Raw genomic sequence first — 21,093 nt, forward strand, 5'->3', positions numbered from 1 at the left:
AGAATCATGCTGGAGAATCAATCACATTTTTTAAAAGGAATGCCAAAAAAAGAAAAGCTCACCGATTCCACTGTCAGCTCTTTCTCAGGTTTCATGAGCAGGACACTCTTGTCAACAGCACGAAGGGCACAAAGGGAGCCTGGAGAGGCTTCGACATTCAAACTGGTAGGTGAGGCGGGTAAGCCCTCCGCATGAGAGAAGTGTAGGTTCACCTGGAATTGCAAACAGCAGTGAGATGCATAAACCTTTCAAGATCTTCCGGCTTGTTTTGCTCAGGAGAGCGGATCTCATGCAGAGGTGTTTGGGGAAATGGGAGTGCTTCCAGTGCTCTTCGTGTCCTTGCCTGCTCATCTCCTTATTCAACCAATCATAGGAATGACAATCTCTGAATTATTATACAAATTCCTCAAGCCACGCAGACCGAGAAATTGTTATGCCAAGCATCTGAGTTCCAACCTTTTCAGTCTTCCAATCATAGATATGAAAATGTATGCATACCTATGCAACTGTCCTGACTACATCTAACCGTAGAGGTATAGGCGATTCTGTAATGCTACGCAACTTCTTTAAGGACACCCATCACTACAGGTCTAAATCTAGAGTTTTGCTATTTTGTTGGTGAAATCACAGCACGACTATGCCGATCCCTGGTTCGATCAGTTCTCTTTAATTGACAGATTACTAGTCTTTTCTAGTAGTGTTTACTCTTTATTTTTACTTTGTGGGTGTTTTTATTAACACCTATATGTGCTGACTGACTTTGAAGCTCATCGACCTTCTCCCACTTGCAGTCTAATCCTAAACTCTTACCTTGTTGTCAAATTTCTTCGCAACTACGAAGTTAGCCGTGTCTGCGATGACTTCGCCACAGGGAAGGAATGCGAATATTAACATCTTGGCCAGAGGAGCAATGTCTGTGCTGATATGCAGTGGGAGCCTGAAAGTCCCAGGCACACCTGTGGAGGAAAATTCAAGACGAATACTTCATCTGTGAAGCTGAATGGAAGATCTCATCAGAAAATAAATCATCCTTTTCTGTAATTATCTTTTTTTTTTAAATGTGCCGGCGTACCTAAAGAGATTAACCCAGGAAATATTAACCTGAATCTCAAAATTACATCTGGTAGAGCGCCAATTAATGAATGCCCTTTTGACTCACCTCTGTTCCGTCATTTAGCCTCATCACACTCCCCTTTTTCTTCCTTCCTATGTGGACTCATCCTCCTGTTTTAATGACCCTCACCCACTCACTCTTTTCTGTACATCCTACCTGGCAGAATGAGCTTAGGGCCACTGAGACGCATGAGCAAGATCCTTTCAATTCAAGACTAAGCCTACACATGCAGCTACGCAGATGGTCCTTCATATCCATGAGAAAAATGTTTAACACTTCAACATAGGTACTCCTATTAGATCAGATGACCGTCTGCCCTTTCTTTATATACATGAGTCCCAAAAGTAGCAAATGACAATAGAAACTGCTAGCACCCATAGAGATTATATTTTCAATATCATTAAATTATATAAACAGGATTTAGTATAAGCATGGCATTAGGAATGCTGTACAATTGAACGTATTGATTGTACTGGTAACACAAACTAACACAATGTAATATAAATGAAAAACTGTTTTGAAAATGAAATAAATGGTCCAAACTCACCAATGTCACTCTTCACCCTAACACCATAAGAAGCCAACGACAGTAAATGAGCAATGGTCAGAAAAGGTAGAGGAAGCTCAACCGCAACTCACCATGCTTCACGTGTGCCTCATCAATGACGTGTTTGCCATGTTTGGCAATGCCTCCTTTTGACATGACCTGAAAGCCGGGAAGGGTGGGAAGAATAATTAAAATTTAGTTTGTTAGGTTATTAAGGCTGGTCCAGAAACCATTACATTGCTGGAAGAATAACACAGGGACATTGAATGGAGATTTAGAAACCTTATTGCCACAAACCACCTACGACGCTGTATGTATTAGTCACAGATGCACTGTGAACAATCAGGTGGGTTAGCAATCAAGCAGGAAAAATCAAACATGTAACTCTATCTATATAAAATATGTATCTTTAATGAGTATTGATTTAAAAACAACATATAGTGTATGACCACAAGGTCAACCCATATGCTAAAGGTAAAAAGTGAGTCAGTTGTAAATGGTTCAATTAATCAGAACAACATAAAATTCGTGAACAATACATGTCTATTAAAATACATTCTATATATCAAAATAGAATGTATTTTAATAGACATTTTTTCTTTTACATATGTATTTTCAGGATTTATCTTGTGTCTCCTGAAGAAGGCGGTTCACTGCCGAAACGCGCGTCGAGTTCTTATGTTTTGCCTTTTATTAATATTTGATGTATTATATGCCTTTTCGTATATGATTTTTATGTATTGTTCACGAATTTTATGTTGTTCTGATTAATTGAACCATTTACAACTGACTCACTTTTTACCTTTAGCATATGGGTTGACCTTGTGGTCATACACTATATGTTGTTTTTAAATCAATACTCATTAAAGATACATATTTTATATAGATAGAGTTACATGTTTGATTTTTCCTGCTTGATTGCTAACCCACCTGATTGTTCACAGTGTACATTAGACGTCCTGGGATTTTTCTCACACTAGTTGTTACCCTGTCCTAGGAGTCTATATACTACCCAGGGGGTCCTTGTTGTCTTCACCTCTTAGTCACAGATGCATCCTCAATAGTACCATAGATGATAGTAGGATATTCACTCTTGGAAACCATCACACGGTAAAATATAAGTGTTTACAATAGACCTCCCAAACATCACATTTTCTGGTGGTCCTTGCCAGCATTGAGGGAGTTGGAACTATAGTATGACAATTCATAAATATAATATATTCTCTAAAGTAATCTAAAAATTATAAGACAGGAATCATACACACACATTCAATGCACACTACCTTCATATGCAACACGAGAGTACACTCCACATGTTTACAAACACAGGAGAAAGGTTGAATGAAGCATTTTTAGAATACAGAGTCATGAGAAACTGGGCACCACAATGCAAAGCAGTCAATCAACCTGCCATGTATCACTTCTCAAGATACAGTAAGCATGCTTGCCCTTATTCCATACTTGACAATTCTTCAGCATCACAACATTGTTCAGGATCTGCTTAATGATCAGAGGCTAAAGGAAAAGAGAAAGGGCCTTAGTCTCACACTTGGGTGCATCATCATATCATTTAAGTGGATGACCTACCCCAATAGGCACATTACAGCTTTTCTCTTTTCTTGTGAAAAAGAAATACTGATTCCTTTCAAGCAAAGTGTTCATTGGTGTAGCTCACTTGTTGAAGTCAACTATAACATTTCCATCACAACCTGATTGGCCTTTTCAACCCTCCTGTGACAGTTTTCTTGCCCAGCTTGCCCGCATTCCGCTGCTCTCTGCTGCCTTCGGTTTGTGTTTCCTATGCTCTTTTCTGCTTGTTTTCTGTCTTCTTTTTTGCCCATTTTCCGCCCATTTTCTCCCTTTTGTGTTGCTCACTTCAGACCTTTCTTTTGCCTTGTTTTGCTTGTTCCTGACCTCTATCTTGCCTCTTTCTGCTTGTTTCTGACATTTATTTTGCCTCTTTCTGCAAATTTCTTTCCTCTTACCACCTTTTCACTCCTCGTTCTGCTTTCCTCTTCCTAGCACCCAGAGGCCCGGGCACACACCAGGACACCAAAAAAGAAGAAAGGCCTGGCTCTTTGCCGGAGACATCGCATCCACACCACCCAGATACCCCTAAGGGTGACAATACTGGGCAATACAAATGCTAATTGATTAACTGATTTATATTCCTGATGATAACCCATATATATTGATAATCCAAAAGCTCAAGAATATACCTGCCAATCTTTCCATAAGCATTAGTTGGACCCAACAACCAAGAACCCCTTCATCCCAGGCATGGGTAGAAATGTGTAGGTGGCAAAGACAGCTGTCTCTAACATTTCATCTTCATACAGGTGGAAAAGGTGAAGCAATGCTTCACTACACTAAGCAATTGAGGGTCCATGTGTCACACAACTTTAGTGAAAGACACTTGTCTTGATTACCACAGTGGATAGTCAACTCTTACTCACTCTTGTGGTATCCTTTAACCCTTTGGATCAATGCCTGCAGCTTCAATTTGACCTTTGGTCATGAAGAGATGTGAATGTATGATTGCCCATTTAAAAGGCTTGTATAAATTGTAGCCCACAATTAGGCTAATCACATGAAATTGAAATCCCATTAATAAAATATTAAACTCTGGATTGGTAGATTGTATAGCTTAGGTAAAGAAAAGATTGATCTATCCTCCAACAAAAAACAGAGATTTTGAGAAGAAGGATGAAGAATTTTTATAAATATTACTGCGAGTGATTCCAATGTGATTCGTAGGAGAGAGCAAATAGTTTAAAATATTTTGAAGAAAAATATTATTTAGAGGCTGTCTTAATTCGCAGTGTAATTTAATGTGAATTTACAAAGACTAGTTACTCATAAGGTTTTGATTTTTTTTTATAAACTGAAATTTAAAAAAAAATGGTGTGCTTTACTTTGAAGTTCCCCGTATATTTACTAATCTGAAACACACTTAAATGATTTCTGCCGCACTTTCATTACACACAAAGTATGCACCTTTGTTCAGCAGTCTTTAATGAGGCTCTGTAAGAAGTATTGTCTTTTGTTAGGTACACCAACTAATGAGATGTCACTCCATGGTTCAATATATTCTCAAACCCATTGAAGTGTACTTACCAAGTAATGAAAGTCAACCTCCTTGCTCTCCCCCAGGCCCTCAGAGGACAGGATATAGTGCACGGTGATGTCTTGTGTGTGGCCGGGCTCCAAAGTGTCATAGATGTGCTGAATCTTCACATAGCTGTTGCTCTTAGAATAAAAGTACCTGGCCATGTGAGTGTCGCCATTGTGAGAAGGGTACATCCATCTTGAATCTCCACAGTATGTTGTGTCCTTGTAAGAAACCTGACGAAATTGAAACCAAAAAAGGATTAACAGTGTGAAAGGTGTACAACTACCTAGAGCTGCACTGATGGGTCCTTTGCGAAATTGGTGGTATTAACAGGAGTATCCACAATCTCTACATTAAAACCAAAGGGCAATTTGCTGCTGATAAAAATGGCAATAAGCTGAGCTTTATAAAAACAATTTGCAAAATGTAGAAAGCAATGGGTATTCAATATGTATTCATTATTCTCTTAGCACAAACAATACCATATGTATTCAGCTGCCAGCTGCATGCCTTGAGCAGAGGGAATTCCATTAATATCAAGAGCCACCCTCTGATGAGCTCCGTAGATAAATGTAATGGCAGCTACAGAACAGTATTGACATACAAGAACATAATTACAATAAAAGGATAAATCATCAGATCAGGTAGAAAGGGGTATAACAAACAAGACACACTATCATGGTTAAACCACTGCGTAATAATCCCCAAACATTAATGCATACCCAAAAGAGAAATGGGTAGGGGCAAGAGATGCATCTCTTTTGGATATCCCAGATTCTATAGGGGGATATAAAAGGTCACTTTCCATTGAGCAACAACAGTGTTGAGGACTCACATTGATGAGGACTAACACATATCAGGCTGTAGTCTCAGACAGAAGACCTAGAAGGCTTGAATACAACTTGAATCTAATATATTATTAGTTGATGGATTTACACTTATGGTAGATACAGGTAGAAATGATTGAAGGTATCAATGTTTCCTTGATGTGAATTTATTTAATTAGCAAGAAATGGAGGATGTCTTTCCACGTGACATCGCCAGTAAGGTAATATTTCCATAGTGATGATCGTCATCTTGCCCTGTTCAAAATGTACCCTTGGTTCTAAGCCATATCTTTACTTTTTTCCTCATATGTAGACCGTGGTTTCAAATCTAACTCTATCTCTAGATGATGCTCTCTTATACATCCTCTTTTCTAGATGCAGTATCTAGCATGGCCTGTAAGTCATATTTTAACATGATGGCTTTCTGGTGGAGCCACATAAAATGGGCGTGATATTGTAGCTGTTCTCCTAGCTAGGTTTGGACATGAACCTGCTGGTGGTATTGACAATGGGTTGGAAATGTGCATTTTGGCAAACTGTTCATTTTACATAAAACTCATACACACCACTTATTTCATCCAAGGGCAGTGTTTCCAAACATTGTAGTAATTGTACACGCACTTGACACATTAAATATGAAATTCTGCAATGGGGCATTTTGTTACATTGGTAATATGACAAAGGATTGCCTGTCATGTAATGCAGAATATGTTCATGATTTCCCACTGATAAAACCTCAAAGTGCCACTGATTGCACTTTGGAAAATCTAAGGACCTGGAATAAACCTCAAAGTGCACCAGTTTGCACTTTGGAAAATCTAAGGACCTTTAATTGCTAAGGCTAACCCTACCACGGATCATACAATGAAGATATCTAGAAATTGTGTTTTAGCTATTTATTCACGTACCAAAAGAGGAATATTTTCTAAGATAAAAAAATGGTGCTGTTGTTGAACACAAATCTATATTTTGGCAAAAAATATCACTGAGAATAACAAAAATCAGGCAGCACATTATGTCAGGCCTCAAAGACCAACACTACTTCCCAGTGGCGCAGACATTCAGGTTACTTTGAACCAGCTCCAAGACGCTGGATGGTGGAGTCCTGAAATACTTGAGGGTGTATTTCCTTCCTAAATGCCAACTCATAATGTGAAATTTGGTAAGGCAATCCTATTTCACAATCCAAATGTAGCCACAAAAAGCGTTAAGGAAGATTGATAAGAACAATTGCAGTACCACTACTGAACTCTCTCAAAGAACCCCTCAAGCTTAAGATCTTTCAAGAAGAATCTAAAAATCTCCTTCTTGAAAGAGGCTTTCTCTTACTCCACCACTAGAACTACTCGCAGAGGATTAGGGACATGGACCCATGGAGGTGGAAGAACTTCTGCCAATGAACAACCTTCTATTAATCTCCTGAGATTACATATCTACCTAAACCATGAACATTGGCTAGGCAAGAAGGTGCTGGCCCTTAGAAATGGTTGCCTCTTTATAAAACAGCAGCTTGAGAAAATGAGCCCTGCTCACGCCAGAACAGCATAAAACAATTAAATTAATTGAGTGAGAGTTGAACACACACGATTCCTGCCTACATCCTGGCTCATGCACCAACAGGACCAACATCACACCAGGTGGCATTGATGTCCACACTCGCTTTCAATTGCCAGACCAAGGAAAAGTGCCTCAGAAACAGTTCTGAAATTCTGTTGGACAAGTATCTCAACAATTAGGTGGTCTGAAAAGTGACTGGAAGGAGAAAAATGTGTCAGTCCATCTTTTTATGTCACTGACCAATCTTAAGAAAGTAAAAAAAAAATACTTCCTGCCTTCTCCATAAAAAAAATTGATGCTACCAAACTTTCCTGTCTGGTAAGTCATCAGAGAGGTGCTCTGCATGTTTCACGGAGGACAGTGCAAATATATTACATTCTAAGTGTGGGGGTCATAACCCTTTTAAAAGACATACCCATGTCAATGTTCTCTATACTTCAAAAAAGGAATTAAACCCACCAATGGAAAGTGAGCTAATATTTATATTGGGCCAGCTTAAATTGTTTGTTTTTGGAGCTGCAGTTGGTGCCTATGTATGTATATGAATGATGCATACTTCAGTAATTGCAATTCATTAAAACTGTGTCAGGAGAACATCAGTGTTTCCTAGTTGCTGGGAGCTTCCCCATCATTTAAGGTTTAAGTAGATTAAGTATTAAAATCCCCATCCACTGAGCTTTTTTTACTAGGATGATTTTACTTGAGTGGTTAGATTTTGCTCCTTTTCTAATTCTCGGAGCTCGCTTACCCGTATCGAGAGAGACATGGTGTTATGAGATGAGGTGTCAACAGAAAAGCTTGCTTTGCCCTCCTGGTCGGTTGTGTAGTTGATCTTGGTGTCTCCTTGGCCTACAGAAAGGGTGACTGTCTCGTTGGCCAATGGGGCCCCAGTAGAGTCCTCCAACATGAGCTGTGAAAAGAGAACAGCAATGAAATGTTGATAGGGGTGACTTCCAGCAGCTACAAGAGAAGTCATTATTGGCTGATAAGAGGTGGGCTTAGAATCATCACCTCCTACTGTGGTAACATGTACTTATGATGTGCCATTAATAAAGTTGCATCACAAACTCATTTTCTGACACCCCTATTAGGTATCATGATAATTAGACCTTCCTGCCATTAGTAATGTGGAAACACTTGAGACTCATCGGCTGAATAATGAGAGAGTAAAATTAGGGTACCCATATTTTGGGTTTTAGTAACAGCTTTACAGAGTAACGAGGGTCCCTCAAATTCTGTCTGTTTTTAAGATGTTCTAACCTCACCTTTCAACATGTTAATGGAGAGAGAGGTTCATTAGGTCTATCCATATTACATTGGGTCACATAGACAGAGGAATCGAATGACAGACATAAATCAAGGTGCATCAACTCTACCACTTTACACTCTCTAAAGAGACAGACTAATCAAGACACAGATCACTCAAGGTCCATCAGATGTCTCCTCACTACACTGTCTAAAGAGCAGACTGATGGAGAGACAAGGGTACCTCAAAGTTAACCAGAACTGTCCCCATCGCACTGTCAAAAAAACACAGACTAATGGAGACCAGATGCAACACAAGGTAGACTGAGAATGTTCCAATCATATTATGTAATAGAGACAGAGTAATGTAGTGAAACATAACATAACCAATACCCCCATGGCACTCTAACAGAGACAAACTAAATGAGAGACACCTAAAAATCAAGGTTGACCATATCTTTCACTAAAATACTATCTCCACATATCAGATTAATAGAGAGACAGACGCAACTCAAGATCCATCAGTTTTGTCCCATCAGATATTGTAAAAGAGACAACGTAATGAAAATACTGAAATAACTCAAGATCCATCAGGTCTATCCCCTAACACAATGCGCAAAAGAGACAAATTACCTGATTTAGAGTTGGCTGGACGTGTAAGCCAACACAAATGTGGCGGATATCCAATCCGCCTTATTACAAGTGCATCATATCCGAATGCACTTGTAAAATGGCAGGCAGATATCCTGCACTTTTGTGACATGGTCCCATCAACCAAACTCTAAATCGGACAAAAAGTAATAAAAACAAGGACATAACTCAAGGTCTATCTCTGCTACATTGTCTGAAAGAGGAAGACTGAAGGAGAAAAAGATGCAACTAGGATCCATTAGGTCTGTCTCAAACACAATCTGTAAAGGAGATAAAATAAGGAAAAGACAGACATAACTTAAGGTTGTTGATCTCTGTCGGCATCACAGTGTCTCGCCTGAAAGGGATAGACAAATGGAAAGACAGACATATCTTACGACTCATGAGGTCTGTCACCATCACACTCTCCAACAGACACAGACTAATGGAGAGACACACATGATGGCAGAAGTAGCTCATAATGTAAGAAAGAAATTCTAACCACATGTGAGAACCACATATTTTATATGCTTCATTGAGTGTGTATTTATCCCCTTAAATGTGTTCTGGAACATTGACTGATAGTTTATTACGTATCTTCTTCTTTAACAATATAGTGCAGAAGGAAGAGATTCAATGTTTAGGGCGTTGCTCCATTGTATGTCAAACCAAATTAAATAAGTCATGTATCATATTGTACGATTCTTTACATGTGTGACATTAAAACTAAAGGGACCTCATGTCTCTGTCGCTTCTCAAATATGGCGTAGAGAAAGCCAGAATCATTATTGGTTCATCAAATGTGTTCCCACTCAAGCTAGAATGAAGACAGAGGGAACTCGGTCATTCAAGTAGACCCTGTACATGCTGACATTGGAAGGACCTCAGAATTTGGTCATGATTGTCTTGCAACATACAGTACATAGAGATGGGACTTATGGACTTTCTTGTACGTCAACACTCCTGGGGTAACGGTGGCATAAGTGCACTACCCCCAGAAAGTGTTAAGAGTGTTGTATAGTCAGAAGTTGATCAAATACAACAGTGGCTGCATAAGGTGCAGAAGAGATAGAAGGGAGTCCTGGACAGTCAAGCCTGTCCCTACTGCATCCTGTACCATAGGAACAGGAAAGGTCTATACAAGAACTAATTTAATTGCTTACAGTTTTCATCTGTAACACATGATGGCAGAGACAGAAGAGACGTATGGTCCTGCAGCGGCAGAAGAGCCTTGAGGATATCTAACTAGCCCGCACACCATTCCACATCACCACTGACAAAATACTGATGACCAAAATATCGCCAAGTTAAGTATATATAGTTGAGGTTACTATTCTGAACTTTACCTCTATGTTTATTGCCCATCTAGGTATTCCTGGAATAAACAGATGTAGAGATGTAGAGATCGGGATGTGGAGTAAAGTATAGTAAATATATTTTATATGTCTACACTGACATACTGTTCTATACTTATTGTTGTGTGCATGGGTATCCAGTTATAGTAAATATATCCTTATCTATATTTACTTACTTTCTTCATATTTCGGTCATCAATGTTTTGAAAACAATCATGGTATCCCAATATTAAGAACTAAATACGCTGGTACCATTCCAACCAGAGGCCCAAAGTCAAAAGTCTAACTTTTTGTTTACCAATCTTTGTAAATATTGTGCACCATTTATTTTGTTTGTACTCAAAACAATGAAGTGCTGGTGCATCAAATGAGTTTAACATGTGTTCACATTGTGGTGCATACATCTTAAATGAGGAAAAAGCAAGTATAAGTAAAGAATATACTCATAGCAGATATCTAACAACAAAAACGGTAAAACCATCCTTCTTCAACCCATGATCAAGGGTTTAATGCAAGTTAACATTTAGACCAGGATGCGTACACCTGAGCTACAAACCTGTCCGTGTAAAGGAAGTCCTTTCTTGAAGTATGGGTCGGCGTGCAGAATTCTCAATTTTGTAAGGGTGGTGCTGATCTCGCTGGAGCCTTCTCCAGAGATCTCAACCTCTGGAAGAGAATGAGAAGAGGGAATGGGCAATGGAAAATAGAAAATGGACAATGGAGAATAAGCCATGACGAATGAGCAATGGATAATAGTTCACAAAACTGGACAATGGAAAATGGGCATTGGAGATTGGACAATGAAAAATGGAGAATGGAGAGTGAGAATATACAATGGAGAACATACAATAGAGAACAAAGAATAGAAAATAAACGAAGGATAATTGAAAAAGAACAATGGACAATGAGGAATAGGCAAAGGAGTAAAGGTGGGTGGAACTCGCAAACTTTCAGTCCACAGAATTCTACACAGGTATTGAAAAATGCAGCAAGATTCTGTTGAATTCTATAAATGGGTGGAAAATATAGAGCTCACACTGCTCCTGCTGCAATTTAGTGCTGGTAGTGCGAGCGGTGCCGAAAGTCAGCACAGGTGGCACCATACGTTGTGCAAGAGCACACTGCCTATTGAGTTGATTGTGCTGCCGCTCGAGAAGAAAACCTATTTGAGAAGCAGCAAATGTATCTGAATGGCAGGTCTCTGACCGTGATCGCTTGTGAACGCCGGCGACAGCTTGCATTACAAAATGTACCTATGGGGATGGCAAATTTCACTCTTGCTCACCAGCTCACATATTTTGGAGCTTCGCAGGAGAAAAATTCCGCCACTCAGCAATTGGCTGAATTTGGCTTGTACTCTGCTTTAAAGAGTAAAGTGGAGTGGCCAAAATTCCAACAACTCCGTTGGCATAACATAATACTTCACCCACCCCTACAAAGGAGAATGAAGAATGCACAATGGAGAATAGTGAATTAAAATAGACAACACAGAATAGAGAATGGACAAAGGACATTGTAAATGGACAATGGAAAACAGAGAATGGGGAGTCCCAATGTTAAATAAACATTGGAGATCAGAAAATGGACAATGAAGAATAGGCAATGCAAAACAAAGTCAGGACAATGGAGATTAGTGAAGGAAAATGAAAAATGGAGACAGAAAATAGCCAATCGGAAACAGAGAATGAAGAATGAGGATATACAATGGGAAAATACAATGGGTAATGGAAAATGGTCACTGGAGAATAAAGAGTGGAAAATGATCAACAGTGAACCACAAGACACAATGGAGAATAGAGAATTGGCTTTGGAGATTGGACAATAAGAAATGGAAAATGGAAAATGAGAATATAAAATGGACAATAGACAGCAGAGACAAAATAATAGATAATAGATAATAGATAATGGCAAATGGACAATGGGGAATGAGAATATAAAATGGACAATAGACAGCAGAGACAAAATAATAGATAATAGATAATGGCAAATGGACAATGGAGAATGAGAACAAACAATGGGCAATAGACAACAGAGAAAAAATAATGGGAAATAGATAATAGATAATGGCAAATGGACAATGGAGAATGAGAATATAAAATGGACAATAGACAACAGAGAAAAAAGAATGGGAAATAGATAATAGAAAATGGCAAATGGACAATGGAGAATGAGAATATAAAATGGACAATAGACAACAGAGAAAAAATAATGGAAAATAGATAATAGATAATGGCAAATGGACAATGGATAATTGGCAATAAAAACAAAGAGTGGACAATGGATAATGAAGTACAGTGAAGGAAATTAGACAATAGAGAATGGACAATGGCAATGGTAAATGTTTGGACGCAGCTGGTAGTATCTGTCGCTCTCAGTGAGCCCTGCTCTCGTGAAAGGACACTGCAGAGGAAACCCCTTATGTATGCAGCTGACATCAGTTTAAACCAAAAGAGCATTTTAACTACAATTTCTGCCTCCTTCAGCAAAACAGTCCAGCAGTAACCAATTTAATGTATGTTTAGTGAGGCAGCAGTGGTGTTTGCATTATCATAACCTGGTTGGTCCCCCAAACTCTACATCATGGTGCCCACCCTCTCATCCGCCATTCTGACTGTGGCTTAAAGTCTTTGCCATTGTTTCATTCACTTGAGTGTACCGTGTATATACATTCGTAATCCTAGAGAATTGTTGTGTATACATTTTTATTAATGCTATGTCTTTATTTAATTTTCTTAACAGTGTCTTCTATCCTCTCCAAACATGGATATTAAAGATATCAGTTCTACATTATGTTTATACTACCTGTCGCTTCCTGTTCTGTCCTGTCTGTAAGAAAGACACAACGCATCTATTTTATCGACTTTATATTTATAGTAACTCTCCCTTCTTCCTCTGACCTTACTATGTTGAATATGCATCTTTCAATAATGTCAGAGCTGCATTATGATTATAGAACCAGTCGCTTTCTTTACTCATGGGGGTGATCTTAATACACCATGAGCTACTTTCATTCATGTCAGTTTTACATTATGTTTACAATACTTGTCCCAGCTAAACTTGTTGTGGCAAAGCACTATGCATTTATTTTACTTATGTGAATTCAAGATTATGTCTATAGTAGCTGACCCTTACTCCTGTAACACAGCTGTGTTTAATATGCATCTTTCAATAATGTCAGAGCTGCATTATGCTTATAGTGCCGGTCACTTCCATCACCCCTGTGGCTGTTGAGAATACAATATGAACACATTTCATTCATGTTAGTTTTACATTATGTTTACAGTACATGTCCACGCTATCCTTGTTGGGCCAAAGCACTATGCTTTTATTTGAATTATGTCAACTCTATATTATGCCTATAGTAACTGACCCTGTAGCTGATAGTTACTGACCCCGAATATACATATTTTATTAATGCCATATCTAAATTATGTTTACATTACCATCCTTTTCTCTGCTGCTCTGGTTCTGGTAAGTGTAGCACGTATGCCTCACATTAATGTAATTTGTCTATCATGTTTACAGTGCCTGTCTCTTCAATCTCTGTACTAGCTCTGGTGAGTAGTCTCTTTAAATCTCTCACTATTGTTAGTTCCACTTCATGTTTCCACACCTGTCCCCTACTCTCACCTTTCTGAATCTGGTAAATAAGCAATCCACACCTTTTATTCGATGTAGCATTACATAATGTATGTTAACAGTGGCTGTCCCCCATCCGCTCTGCTGGGTGTGGTGAGTATTCGGTCTAAGTCCCCCATTATTGTAAGTTCTACTTTAGGTTTACTACACCTGTTGCCTCCTCTCACCTTTCGTGGCTGTGGTAAATAGGCAACGTGCATCTGTTATTCCTTCTAGCCTTGCATTTTGTTTACAATACCTGCCCATCCATCCCCTCTACTGGTAGAGGTGAGAACTTCAACGGGATCTCTCATTATTGTCAGTTCTACTCTATGATTCCTGCACCTGCCCCATCCTCTCATCAATCCAGCATGTGGTGAATATGCAATGTACATATTTTGTTTATTTATCTGCTCCTTATGTTTACATTACCTGTCCCCTCCTCCACCATGATGGCCGTCACTTCGATTTTATCTTCGTAGCCAGAACGCTTCATCTGGAAGATTTTTGTTGAAACCACTTCACGGAAGCATCCTTCGTTGTCCACCTGAGGGCAGATAGGGTAACATTATTTTAATACGTTGGTATTTTGAAATAATTCCCATTCCTTGACCACACCCACCAGTGCTCCCTTTGCTTCCCCCCCAAGCCAAGAAAACCATGGTCCAGTCCATCCTGCTCTCCAGACTGGACTATGGTAATGCGCTCTACCTAGGCTCCCTCACCGCCGTGATAAACAAATTGTAGGTCATCCAGAACTACGCAGCAAGACTGTTGAGGGAGACGTCAAAACTGTCCTCCGCAAAACCAGCCCTCCGTCTCCTTCAATGGCTCCCAGTAGGAGAGCGAATCAGGTTCAAGTCCCTTTGTATTGTTCACAAATCCCTTCAAGGTATTGGCCCCCCTCTGATTTCTGCAATGGTTCAACCCTACAAAGCGAGGAGACAGCTGCGATCGTATAACCTCCACCTCATCGCAACCCCCAGATTAAAACGCGCTCGAAGTGGCGGCAGACTCTTCTCCCTCAATGCGGGCAAACTCTGGGACGCTCGTCCTCGCTACCTCTGGACGGAACTCAACCACCTCTCCTTTAGGAAACAGTTAAAAACTTTCCTATTTCCCTAAATTGCTCTCCCTCGTCCTGCTCCAAACCAGTTGGTTCAGCTTAGTGCTAGGAGGCCTCTGGGTAGCCATGCGCTCTACAAATGCCCTTTCATTCATTCATTAATTTCATTCATTTGCAAACGTAACTTACACTTATGAGTAATTTATACATGCAATTTACATTACATGTTGAGTAACTTTACTACTTTGGGCTATTCCCAAAATCCCAGTGTGAAGTTACTTGAAAGTGTAGATTTACAAGTCTCGGCTCCAGAGTATAAGTGACTACTGCCAAAAAGAGAGACCGTAGTACCCAGCACCACAGATGGACAACCACTGCTACTGCTACAATGTTCACTTGGAAAATAATGGAGGTAGGATCATAAACGGTAAAAAATTGAAGAAATAATGTTAAATTAAATTACACTACTGAAGATAATTACAATTATAAATATAATTTAATATTGAAGAAATATCTAAAAATAGTTCAGATGTATTGGCACATCATTTATGTCTATATTGTGTATGATACATGCACACATATGCACACTTCTTATAAACATGCGTGGACACATATGAACATAGCATACCTAAATGCACAGAACGTGACATAGGAAGGTTGCCGTGGGCCCAAGCGTAAGAAAGAAAAATACCACCCCATTACCAAACACTGGTAGTGATAGACAGCTTTAATTGAGAAGAAGTGGGCTCCTATCCGGTGTGAGTCTCGGTACCACTGCACCTGCTTCACTAATGATAGGTGCTGACACAGAGTAAGGGATCTACAGATATCCATGCATACAGCAGCCCTCTTGCATCACTCAAGCCATACCCTCATGAATCCACTATTGGACCTGGGAGTGCATGCCTGTTCGTATGTATTGTGTAGTTCTGTATGAATTTGTTTTTTGTGTTTTGCCTGTGAGTTCAGTGTGCATTTGTTTTTTGTGTCTGTTGTAAACTCTGAGAACATTGACTATTCAAAGGCCATCTCTACCAGCACAGCCCTCCGCTGGACCTATTGCCGACAATTTATTTTATTTATTTATTCAAGAGTTTTGTATGGCGCAGACGTGACCCTTGGGTATCAGAGCGCCTCACATTACATGAGGTAGTTTAGAGATACATCTTGTATGACAGACATTTCACAATGGCATCAGGTAGATTCATAAACAGTCATACATATTAGCCAAACAATATATATACATAAATATTTGAGGTAAGTATTTGGATTCATCTTGGCAACGAAGGAGTACTGGGACTTCCAGTAGTTAATAGTTCTGGAGTGTGATTTCTCTAAGCGCTCTCCCTCCCTGAGACAGTTAATGCTTCTCTCCAATAGGGCTGGTGATTTTCTCTTTTAATTACAATCTGTTTGGTGACATCTGTGTCACAGTGCTAGTGAAGAGCTGACTTGTCCATGGTAGGAACTTACTCATAAGGAAGATCTAAGCTTCCCTCTTAAATGTTGCCGTGTTTGGAATTTTCCTAATGTTTGGAGGGAGTTTTAGAGTTGGTTTTGGGTTCACCTACTTTTTACCATTGCCTCTTTTGGGCCAACCTTTTTCAGCCGCTGGCTAGAAGCCTTGTCAATCGTATCTTGGCTCATCACTCGCACATCAAGTTATTGACAAATTAGTGGATCCTTCCATCTCCATTAAAAGCTTGCATTGGAAAGCATGAGGGACTACTTTGCTCTGCCATCCCTGTCTTTCCTATTGGTGGGTCTAGTTGTTCATTCTTGCCTCCCCTCCCTCACCTCCACCCTGCCCCCTCCCGGTGTGTTCATTGAAGCTTCCATGGCTTCTCATCAGGGCAGCAAGGGCTGCATATTTCTCTTTCTTGCTTATGTGGTTGGCAAGGCCGGCCTCATCAAAGTCCTGAAATGCTATCAATGTTGTGAGCAGAGAGGCAGGACTCGTCTATGAAGTCTCCTTTGCCATCTCATCTTCGTTTTTGATTAAAAAAGCAAAGTCAGTCTGTAACGAAGGCTCTTTTGCCTTCACTACAGTTCAGTTTTTTTTTCTATGTGAAATTAACATCTTCCCTGCTTATGACGGCTCCCGGCCGTCATGAGTCACGGTGGGCGTGTGCTGATGACGGCCCGGAGACGTCATGCCCACGCCCGCGATCGGAATGTTCGGCACTGCGGCGGAAATCGCGCCGCAGTGATGAGGTTAAGGTCTCGCGGCAAAGCCTCCCTCATAACACTACTTCTTTTTTTTCAGTCAAAGAGATGAAAGATGGACTTCCTGTGACATCAGCAGATACTGCCTCGGTGCATAAACCTGCCTGGTGCCTGGTCACAGCAGGGTCAGATGTCTACAAGTCACATCTGACACTGATGCATGCTGAGCTCTTTTGTTGTGACACTGCTGCTAAATTGCTTCACACCGCTGGAACCACTGAATGCTTTTCTGCAATAAAGATCTTAGGGGCCAATCATCACGGCCCGCCATTGCAGCTGCTAAAGGGACCGCCCGCAATGGTTGCGGCGGTCCCACCATAGCAATTATGATGCGCCCGCCAGTGTGGTGGGCGCATCCTGTATATTTTACATTGCGGCGGGCGGTGCAGCAAGCAGCACCCACCGCAATGTAAAATATACATTTTGTGCTTTTACATGCACAACGTGACAGTAGGCATGGGCGGAAAATCCGTTCCGCTCGCGGATTTTGCGGATTTTCGGGAAATCCGCAATCCGCGAGATTTGCGAATTTCCCGCAAAATCCGCAAATCCGCGAGCAGCGGATTTTGCTCGCACTGCTCGCACTGTTCGCGTGAGTTCGCGCCCCGCGAATAAGTGCAAAATTGCAGAAATACGATCTTAGCAAAACTGAAAGTAACTACTTACCAGGTTCAAAAGTTCAGGCACATCATTAGTAGCCATTTCCTGTAGTGCTTCCTGAGGGGCCCCTCCAGAGTTCAGTTGCCAGTTGAAACTATTATGTGACCCTGCTCTGAACCTCAGAATAGTTACACATATGCCACAAAGGTCCTGAATTACAGCTAAGGGAGACAAGCTGGAGCCAGGCTGGAAGTTAAAATCCATTAATCAGCCCCTAATTCATTATTGTCAGTTGGGGCAGTGCAGGTGTTGTAACTAATTTTGCAACAATGAAAGCACTTAGCAAGTGCAAAAGATCACTAATCAGGGCGCACTAAGGAAGCAGGTGCCAGCTAAAAAAATATTCTGTGACACATTAATCAGCCCCAAATTAATTCAGGTCACTTGAGGCAGGGAAGGTGTGCTTTGCTTTGCCGAAAATAATGTACACTGGACAACCAGAGGGTGTGGTGATGAAACAGAGGGTGGCATGGGTGGGCCAGAGGGTGGCATGAGTAGTCAGAGAGTGGCAGTGGTGACAGAGAGTGGCAGTGATGAAGAAGAGTGTCCCAAACAGGCTGGACACGTAGAAACAACAAGTTCGCAAAACTTGCGACCCGACAGGTAAGTTCGCAAATTGCGAAATTGTAAAAACCCTCGCGAACTGGCAGAAACACGGGCGAACACAAAAAAAAAAAAATCCGCAAATTCGCGGGAATTCGCGGATTTTGCGGATTGCGAATCCGCAAATCCGCAAAATTCGCGAACGCGAGATCCGCAAAATTCGCTCATGCTTACGTGACAGGCACCGCACGGTGCCTGCCACATTGTACATGTAAAAGCAGGGGGGTAACATAGGTACAGCCCATGTGCACCTCCCACCCCCCAACACCCTGGGGGCCCACTTCAGGCCCCCAACATCAGGAACCGCCAGCCTTTCCATGGCGGCAACGCAGCGCTGGAAAGGCTGCTCTGAGTCGGCATCTAAATATGGATGGCGGAGTCTTTCAGACACCGCCACCATATGAAACTTGTTTTCCGCCGGTCGACAAGTCGACCAGAGGAAAAGCAGCGGACGGTCTTTCTGTCCGCCGCGGACGCCCCAGCCATCATGATATGGCGGGGGGTCTTTTTAGTGACGATGGCGGGCGGATCGCCCCCGCCGGGCGGGAGGTGACCACTGCCAGCCCAGCAGGGGCGATCCGCGCGCCATCGTGATCGGCCACTTTGTTTGGGTTCCTAGGGCTTTCAATGTTTCATGTAAGGGAGTCGGATTTCTGGTTTATAGATGTGTTTGAACGCAAATTGTTAATGTCTGTAGATGCTGTAGCCCTGGGATTCCTAGAGAGGCGACCACATCCCACTTTCAGTTTGGGCCAGCAAAGTTTTTCCTTTCAAATCGTGAGAGGCCAATATTCTTAAAGTAAAAGACCAGCCAAAGATTAAGGCTGGGTTAAAACGATATCATATGTAGATCAGCTGAGATGGAAATAATAAAATGACTATTACTAATCACAACACTATGTCGATTATTCCTATCAAAATCATATTGGTTTAGTTACATGTGATAAGTGCACATTATCTTAGGTACAATTTGCTACCTTTCATTTCAAAGAATGCTTTATATATTATAACATGTCAAATCCTAAATATCTTTATTATTAACCTCACTCCATAAGGAGATGACATTAGAACACAGGACTGTGGGTTTAGAGAATACATTCTTTTTTTTCTAGTGTCTAGAGATTGTCTTTAACGTTATAATATTATATTGTATTTTAGACCCCTTTAAAACATAATTCATAGTTTAGAGAATTGTTGAGAACCTACATGAAGTGGTGCCGAGGTATGATGAGTGCCTATGCCGTCTCTCCTTTCAAGCTTGTTTGTATCAGGAATTCCCAAAATATTACAAAAAGCAAGAGGATAAATCTCTTCCCTAAAAGGAATCTGATTAATAAAACCGAGTCTGCCTTCCATATCCTTCAATAAGGTTTATGCATGAGTCAAGTGGTTCTCTCCAGACCAGACGTTGGATGCTTGACATGATTGAGGATAGATGGGTTCAGTGGTGTAAGGGCTCAAATGTCTGTAATATTCTACGCCTACTACTTTTAACTCCACTACAACATTTTTTGTTTCTTGCAAAATAAAAGACCCCCATCCCATTTTTAAGGGAGAGATCCTTGGTTAGGGGTGAGGACAATGATTGAATCAAGACAGAAGGTCACTGATGAATGGAGTGGACTTACAAAGAACTAAGGTGTTCATTGCCTTCTGTTTGTGAACCTTCTGTCAGAGGAAATGTAAAACTTATTCAAATGCCAGCTCAAACAAAGATACATTCTGCCTTTTGTATTGGCACCCACAGAGAACAGCCCCAAAGGGTCCTTTTGAAATAAGAGGGTCACACGGGCAGCCTTCCACGAGTGTGAGCATGAAGCGCATAGAAGGGTGTGTTTCTCTTTGATCATGAAGGGTCTGGAATGCATAGGCTCAGAGTGGAGCTAGGAAGGGGTTTGTTAGAACAGAGTTTCTGCCAGTCTACAGTAAAACAAGGAAATGAGTCACTGTGGGATGGGTGCACAAAAACTGTTGAGAAAGATAGGCATAGATTGCAACATACATAGTATATAATTTGTCAAGGTAATTCAGCCAATCACCTACTGGGATGCTTCCATAAAGTACTGCTCCAACCACATCGCCATACTGCTGAAACAGAGAAGGCAGAGTAAATCTTGCCCCCAGGAGGTAAACGTTGTTTACAACGCGGTGTTTACACCACACGACCTTTACCACGCTGCCATTACAACGCAAGTCGTTACTACGACTTGCGCTGGAGGGCGCTGCTGGTTAAGGAATATTGTAATTTTATATTCCAACACCTTCCCTACTGTTATATGGGCTGGTGTTGGAATAGAAAATTATAATAATCCTCAATCCGTGCCCTCCAACGCAAGTCGTTGTAACGACTTGAGTTGTAAAATCCGCGATGTACAGTCCCGCGATCAGAATTATCGCGTTGTACTATCATACATCCCTCCAGGAGGATTCTCGTCTGCCTAAGAAAAGACTAAGATAATCCTCAATTATTCTGAAGACTACTCTCAAGGTCAGAAAAGCTGGTCTTTCAGGGACCACAGAGAGAAAGGGGTTG

The 21,093-nt window shown here is 40.9% G+C and overlaps 1 protein-coding gene across 2 annotated transcripts in view; it reads right to left on the bottom strand.

Annotated features, from left to right (window-relative positions):
• LOC147706551 (alpha-2-macroglobulin-like) overlaps window positions 1-21,093 on the bottom strand; it is a 150,397-nt gene that overhangs the window by 80,401 nt on the left and 48,903 nt on the right. For both annotated transcript variants that reach the window (XM_086933018.1, XM_086933019.1), the window contains exons 9-15: window positions 14,438-14,552; window positions 10,944-11,053; window positions 7,906-8,067; window positions 4,779-5,006; window positions 1,754-1,820; window positions 811-956; window positions 63-212 (exon numbers count right to left, since the gene is read on the bottom strand). In XM_086933018.1, coding sequence (XP_086789144.1) covers window positions 63-212; window positions 811-956; window positions 1,754-1,820; window positions 4,779-5,006; window positions 7,906-8,067; window positions 10,944-11,053; window positions 14,438-14,552 — 978 coding nt within the window. The remainder of the gene's footprint in view (window positions 1-62; window positions 213-810; window positions 957-1,753; window positions 1,821-4,778; window positions 5,007-7,905; window positions 8,068-10,943; window positions 11,054-14,437; window positions 14,553-21,093) is intronic.

Source organism: Lissotriton vulgaris, chromosome 7 (assembly GCF_964263255.1).
Source record: "Lissotriton vulgaris chromosome 7, aLisVul1.2, whole genome shotgun sequence".
NCBI lineage: Eukaryota > Metazoa > Chordata > Amphibia > Caudata > Salamandridae > Lissotriton > Lissotriton vulgaris.